The sequence below is a fragment of the Rhodnius prolixus genome, unplaced genomic scaffold (genome assembly GCF_049639745.1).
Source record: "Rhodnius prolixus isolate KJV_2025 unplaced genomic scaffold, Rpr scaffold_5, whole genome shotgun sequence".
Taxonomy (NCBI): domain Eukaryota; kingdom Metazoa; phylum Arthropoda; class Insecta; order Hemiptera; family Reduviidae; genus Rhodnius; species Rhodnius prolixus.
The window spans coordinates 37,968,926-37,976,401 of record NW_027411624.1 but is presented as its reverse complement, the minus strand read 5'-3'; the positions used below and the strand labels follow the sequence as shown (position 1 = coordinate 37,976,401).

The window sequence follows — 7,476 nt, the reverse complement described above, 5'->3', positions numbered from 1 at the left end:
ATAGTGAATATTTGCAGAAAGAGAATGTAAATTTTAAATATGTAACAACCAAAAGGAAATAAATAATAAATACACCACACTTAATGAATTTATTTGGCAACCAATATAAAAAAAAAAAACAATTACTCAGTAATATCGGGTTGGCAAATAAGTTCGTTCGGTTTTTATTTTGGTACAGATTCATTATGATTTTCTTTTTTTATTCTCGGCGCAAGCGCACAACTCGACTGTTCATTTGAAAGATAATGTTAGGCTTAACCTTTCTATGGATTTCGGTTTAACAAACATTACTATTGTGCTTGCTACGTAGCTGTAAAGATGGAAGAGAAAATAAAGTGCCTTTTCGTCACATTTTGCTCTATTATTTTAAAAAGGGCAAACGAGCTGCAGAGGCTCATAAAAAGATGTGTTGTGTTTATGGTGATGATGCCTTAACGGAACGCGTGTGCCAAAAGTGATTTGCCAAATTCCGTTCTGGAGATTTTGACATTAATGATGCGCCCCGCTCCGGTCGCCCGACTGAGACTAATTCAGATGATGTCAAGAGCGTATTCGATAAAGATCCATGCGAATCAGTGAGAGAGAGATAGCAATAGCACTTAACATATCATATACGAGCTCCAAAAATCATTTGCGCCGGCTGGGATACGTTTCTCGGCTCAATGTTTGGTACTGCATGAATTAACCGAGGCCAATTTAGCCACTCGCACATCCATTTATTTACGATTCGCTGCGGAAACGTCAAGAAAACGACCCATTTTTAAAGCGGATGGTAACGAGAGATGAAAAATGGATCGTCTACGATAATGTAGTGCGTGAAAGATCATGGAAGCACTGCAGTGAGCCGCTGCAAACAAGCTCGAAGGCGGAATTGCATCTCGAAGAAGATCATGCTCTCCGTATGGTGGGATTATAAAGGTAACATCTATTACGAGCTGTTACCGTCAGGCAAAACAATTGATTCAACTGCATAATGCTAGCAGTTAACCAAATTGGACCTTGCAATCCGCGCAAAACGTCCAGAATTGGCTAATCGCAAAGGTGTCGTCTCCCACCACGACAAGGCCAGACCGCATACGTCATTGACCACTCGGAATAAACTGCTGAGATGTTTAGCCTCATCCTGATAGTTGCAGAACTCCATGAACGGAAAAACTTTTGATAATGAGAAGACTGTCAAAAAACATTTTGATTGATTTTTCGACGATAAGCCACAGACGTTCTACGAACGTGGTATAATGAAGTTGGTGGAAAGATGGCAAGAAGTTATCAATAAGAATGGTCAATATATAATAGTTTAAAATGTATTCTGTGTATCAAAAAAATTGCTATTTATTTCACTCTCAAAATTCGAACGAACTTATTTGCCAACCCATTAAATACATAATTTTAAAATAATCGTTGAATAGGTACAAAATAAATACATAAAAGATAAATGTATTCTTAGTTATAGCTTTCACTATCGAATAACAATTAAAAAGCTAATTTTGTTGTGATGTTGGATTACGGAAATCCTACCATTGGTTGTGTATAATTAAAGCCCTAACTACTTATCAGCTAATTTATGTCTTAAAGAGTTCTTAATTGCTGAAAAAAAAAAATAAATTAATGCAACAAACCAGAGTTAATATTTTATAAAATGGATACGATTAAGGGTACGTAGCACTTACAGAAGCTTTCAAAAAACAAAGGCCTCGTCCGCCTCCTGAGCAACGAAAACTGGAAAAGAACTATTCAGGATAGTATTTAGGAATTTAAGCAATACAATTTCAAGTAAACAATTATTATTTTCGCAGTAGTTTACACAATAATAATAATTATTAGTCAAGGGAAAAAATAATATTCGAAAATAAAGATTTCTGGTGCGTAAAAAGTAATAACTGCAAAAAATTCATCAAATATAATTTTTATTTTGTCCACTGTCAATAAATGGTAATTATCTATTTTAATGACAGTATTTAATTAACATACATCGACATTGGATCCATGTGCTATGGATGCTGGAATCTATTTGTGTTGTCTATTAGTTTACGTAAACCAGTAAACTTGATTTAGTTAGTTTTGTACAATTTCTTGGGAAATGTTGTGTTTTCTGGCGTTCTATTGAGAATTGAGTAACTGAAGTTATTTAAGAGTACAAGATAGTCCAACAGGTGGTATACCAGTTTGTAAGTAAGGCATCATGTAGGTGATAAATTGTCTAGATTCAAGAGTTTTAGTCCAGTATCTTGCGATTCACAAGACACAAATTCTTGCTTTCAAAAATGTTTTTTTTTTAATAGGAAATCAACGATCAGAGTGCTGTCACTTGCTTTGATGGTGTCTCCAAATGTGAATCACACACTCAATTGCTAACTTGAATGAGTGTTGGGCCTTATTCGATAGGAAATACAAGAAGTATATTGTGAACCGGTAAGACATTTTCTTCCTAGAAATCTCTTATATCTCACGGTCATTCATAACCTGAAACACACTGTGAAAAAGAAAACTATTCTGAGAGCAGAAGAACTCTGAAAAAGGCAGATGACCTCAGAGATTGTCGCACTATAATTCTTTCTTAAAAAGTACCCAATCTAATTTGTTAAATTAGTTTATCTCTTAGCTGGCAGTCTAATAACTGAAGTCTGGTGAAAGTCAGTTACTTCATAACGAACCACGAATGATAGATTTCTTAATGGAAAAAGACAGGAAATCTTGTTTAAAATTTAACACAAACTGCATTCCAGAACAAGAATAAATAGAAATCCCCAAATTAATAAATAAAAATCGATTACGATGATACATCTCATTACAATCAAAGTCCATTCTCACCTCTAATAGTCATGTAACACTCAATATCTGCAACTTCAACACGATTTTTTTTAAGCACAACCCAACTACATTTTTTTTTATTATTATTAAAAAAAGCGCTTCATTTTTAAACCTCGTGATTGTTTTCTTCTTTTTTAACCGTAGACAGCACCTTCAGATTCTTCGTCTTGATCTTCATCAAGTGGTTGCCTTCTAAAATCCTCCTTTAATACCATATAGGCTACAAGAAGAACGTTTATTATGAAAAAGAAGCCAGAGAAATTCAGCAACACTCCTTCTGTACTCAGCGGCCCAGCGACATTTCTAGAAAAAGAGAGAAAACGTTAATTATCCACTGACCATGGCTGTAGATGATATCAAGTGTATTAGAGAATTCAAATGAGATATCTTAAGTGTATGAATAGTGAAACATTCAAAATGTGTCCAGAGTTAGGAACCTTGGTTTATGAATAAGGTACCAACACAAAACAAAGCTTTTTTCTCAGTGGTGCTTCGTGACGTTTTCAAAAGGGGTTTGCTTCATTAGTAAAAAAACTGTCAAAATTCCACTCATTTAGTCAATAATAAATTCAAATGGATATTTAAATGATACTTTCAGTCTGAAAGTTTCAGATATGCAAAAACATGATTTCTCAAATAATGAATTCAAAATCAATTCTTTGATTTCAGTTTCACAAAAGTTTTGATTAACATTTTTAATAAAATTAATTAATTAAAAAAATCATGATTTTGACTTTCTTATATAGCCTTATATACACATCAATTAGTCGGTTTTCTGAATTTCTCAAATATAATTTTACTCTTTTTAAGAGTGTATGTATAAACGAAATATGTCAAAAATGAAAAATCGCTGTGGGCTCATTTGTATTTGTAAGTTTACTTCCACGGGTTCCACCAACTCCCGGAGGAGCCATTTTACATAAAATACATAATTCATCTTAACATGAATTCTTCGTATGGAAAAATCTATGGAAGGCCAGAACTAGGACGCGAAGAAGTTGGTGGTTTAAAACCTGCAGCGTTAGTTTGGGAGAGTAAACCATTATTTGGAAATGCCACGAATAATTTTTTTTTTTTTTAGTAATCAATAAACTGAGAAGAGATCTTCATTGTAAATGTAACTTTTCAAATCTCTTTCATAACTTATTAGTCACCTTAAATAAAATAATATGTGTGAGAGGGAAAATGCTGAAATAGTATGGAACAAAAAGTAATAAATAAAATATTTAAACATCAACACTTACTGGTTGTACTGATTGATTCCAGTTATAATTGTACATATTGATACCAAATACAGAACCAATCCAACAATTACATGATGTGGTGTTAACATTGCTCTTAACAATCCTGGTCCTTTGGGATAAATGAAAAGCACGAAACTGAGCACCCACTAAAATAATAAATAACACTAATATACTAATAATATAAAAGAAAAATGGAAACAAACTTAGAACTAAAGCCAAATCTTAGAAACAAAATCTCATTACTTTAAAATGTAAAAACCAACGAAAAATAAATAAGATAAATTATTGAATGAATTTTTATTACTACATAATAATAGAATTTAGAACTAACCTGCATACAAAAGAATATCATAGTAATCATGCCCATTAAACCATGCATATTTCTTAGATGTGGTAGTCCAGTGGCATAGTGCAAATCAAAAGATGTTACAAATCCTCCGATTGCAAAAGCGATTAAACAAACATGTAAAGTTGCATGAAGTCTTATTAAATGTACTTTTTTAATAAGCCTAAGCACTCTAAATATTGTAATAGCTAAAAGAAAAAAAAAAATCAAATAATTAATTATTAAACAAATACAGGGGTGTTCATTTTAAGACGGCTCAAATACATTTCATGCTTAAACGGTTAATCTGAGCAAAAAATGGTAGAGGAAAAATTTGTTGCACCTCTAGTTTCAGAATATGTGACTTGATTTTAGATTCCTGCCCGCATACGCGGCTGACGTGCGACCAAAAGTGAGGGTTCGCAGTTGACCCCCATTTTCATATACATAGTTTTCGAGTATAAAATGTTATGAAAGAAACCGGAAACCGCAGTACGATGTCTTCAAAATTAAAGGTGCTAGGCCATTTCAAAATCTGGTATTTATTATTCATATTTCAATTTTTGAACTTGTTATCAAAGAGAAAGAAGAGCACGCGATAGATAAATGCTGCAAAAGCTGCATAATTTGATAAATTAAGAGTTGCGTTTAATTACCAAAAATATTGGAATCGTCCTGCCACATATTTAAGTGATCAATATCTTTCATTTAAAGGATCAAACTTATTCCTTAATTGATCAAATTATGCAGCTTTTGCAGCATTTATCTATCGCGTGCTCTTCTTTCTCTTTGATATCAAGTTTAAAAATTGAAGTATGATTAATAAATACCAGATTTTGAAATGGCCTAGCACCTTTAATTTTGAAGATATCTAATTGTGGTTCCCGGTTTCTTTCATAACTGTTTATACTCTTTAAAACTGTGTACATGAAAATGGGGGTCAACTGCGAACCCTCACTTTTGGTTGCGCGTCAGCCGCGTATGCAGACAGGAATCTAAAATCAAGTCACATATCCTGAAACTAGAGGTGACGGGCAACAAATTTTTCCATTACCATTTTTTGCTCAGATTAACCGTTTAAGAATGAAAAATTGCATTTGAGCCGTCTTAAAATGAACACCCCGTTGTATACCTTACCATATACTTATAAAGATTTTTTCAACATTTCTTCAGTAAGTCACATTTTTACTCTCTCACTCCTTAGAAAGAGGAAATACTTTTTTGTTTTAGTAAATATTTAAAGACTCATAAATACACAGGTATCACACTTCTGCCAAGCCCTGTTTAACAACCAACTCACTTGAAAAGCAAAAACAAAATCAGGAATAAATGAGGCGGATTAAAGGAACCCTTTTCTTTGAAAATACATTTACACTTTTTTGTTTCGATTTTCATTGTGAATAGAAGAAAAATTGTATTAATTTGACATGCGCACTACCCTTAATTGTGCATCTGTTGCATTTCAATTTTGGTAGATTTTGCCTTTCTGTGGTTATTATATCCTTTAATAGTGCTCATTTTTAAAACATGGATCAATTATACTGAAAAATGTTGAAGATTTTGTTACAAAAATTCTATTGTAATAAAACGATATAAAAGAACCAATTTGCGGAGCTACTTTCATTTTTTTCCAGTTTTTCTTGATCAAAACATCTTCGGGTATCTGTGCGAACCAATTTTCTAAAAACCATTTAAAGATGGTCTAAAATGTGCAACGTTTAGGAAATCATGTTAAGTTTAACAGAAATAAAAACATATATATTGAAGTAAGAGAAAATCGAATATGAGTTGAACAATTGCTTAATTTTTATATTTATGAAAGCCATAACTCTAATGGATTAGCAACACATGATTAAATAAGCAGATAGATTAAATAAAAATACATAACACAATAAAAATATATAATGACGGTACCCACATGTACCATAAAGGTAGCCGAATGAAAGTGCCATGAGTACAGGATGCCATAAAAATTCTCTAGACAATGGTATTACAGCTTGATTTCTTCGCAGTAAAACTACCGCTAACACAAAAATCACTCCAAGAATGCCAAAAACTTGTGATGTGAAAAAACATATCAAAAACTGCTTCATGTTTATTAATATTAATTTATGATAAACATAAATTTTTTGTAATATTGACTCTAAACAGATCAAAATAAAGATTACACGGAAACTTGTGTTCTACTTCTCCCCTCCACTACTAAATAGCGTTATATCTTATCTTCCTTATACATCTGATAAAGAGAAGAGTAAATAAAAGCTAATGAGAAGATACTCCAGTTACCTTGGGTAAAGTTACACACAAAAAAAATCAATAGAAAAATTAATTGATATTTTAAACATCTAACAATAAATGGTTATCTGTAGCTCTGAAAACGAAAATGGTTTGAGTGCAAGGTGCGTAGTGAACAGATTATCACAAATACCAAAACTTGCAAATCATCCGCAAATGACTCCATTGGTTTTCTATCAGGTATATTCTCTACACTAAACTTTAATTTAAATGATTTTTGTTTTTTTTCGACCGTTGTTGATACGATGATTTTTTGGGGAATATCGAGGTGCGGTCTTGAATAAAAACAACTTTTTTGCTTTATACCAACGTTTCGGTAATTTTTACTACCTTCTTCAGGGTCTGTACAAAAGGAATATTACACTAATATAGATAAAATTGAAAAAATGAAAAATAAATAAATAAATATTATTTCTAAAACACAAAATTAAATAGATAGATAAATATAATTTGGAAAGACTTGGAAAATTATATTTATCTATCTATTTAATTTTGTGTTTTAGAAATAATATTTATTTATTTAATTTTATTTTTTCAATTTTATCTATATTAGTGTAATATTCCTTTTGTACAGACCCTGAAGAAGGTAGTAAAAATTACCGAAACGTTGGTATAAAGCAAAAAAGTTGTTTTTATTCAAGACCGCACCTCGATATTCACCAAAAATCATTTAATTTAAATAATGATTTCTTGACATCTTTTATAAGGCCGTTTTATAATGGCTTCCTTCTAGAGAGCTATTTGTGTAAGGTACGGTGCTAACGTTTATTTACTTATTAACGCATGTTCTAATTCCTTAGG

General features: G+C 31.9%; 1 protein-coding gene across 1 annotated transcript; it reads right to left on the bottom strand.

Moving 5' to 3' along the window:
• Positions 1 to 75: 75 nt before the first annotated feature.
• On the bottom strand, positions 76 to 7,003 carry LOC141458403 (transmembrane ascorbate-dependent reductase CYB561-like). Its single transcript, XM_074136343.1, has 4 exons — positions 6,299 to 7,003; positions 4,387 to 4,589; positions 4,056 to 4,201; positions 76 to 3,114 (listed from the first exon to the last, which is right to left on the bottom strand). Exons 1-4 carry the CDS (start codon positions 6,471 to 6,473, stop codon positions 2,946 to 2,948), a joined length of 693 nt encoding a protein of 230 aa, XP_073992444.1. The 5' UTR covers positions 6,474 to 7,003; the 3' UTR covers positions 76 to 2,945.
• Between the last annotated feature and the right edge of the window lie 473 nt (positions 7,004 to 7,476).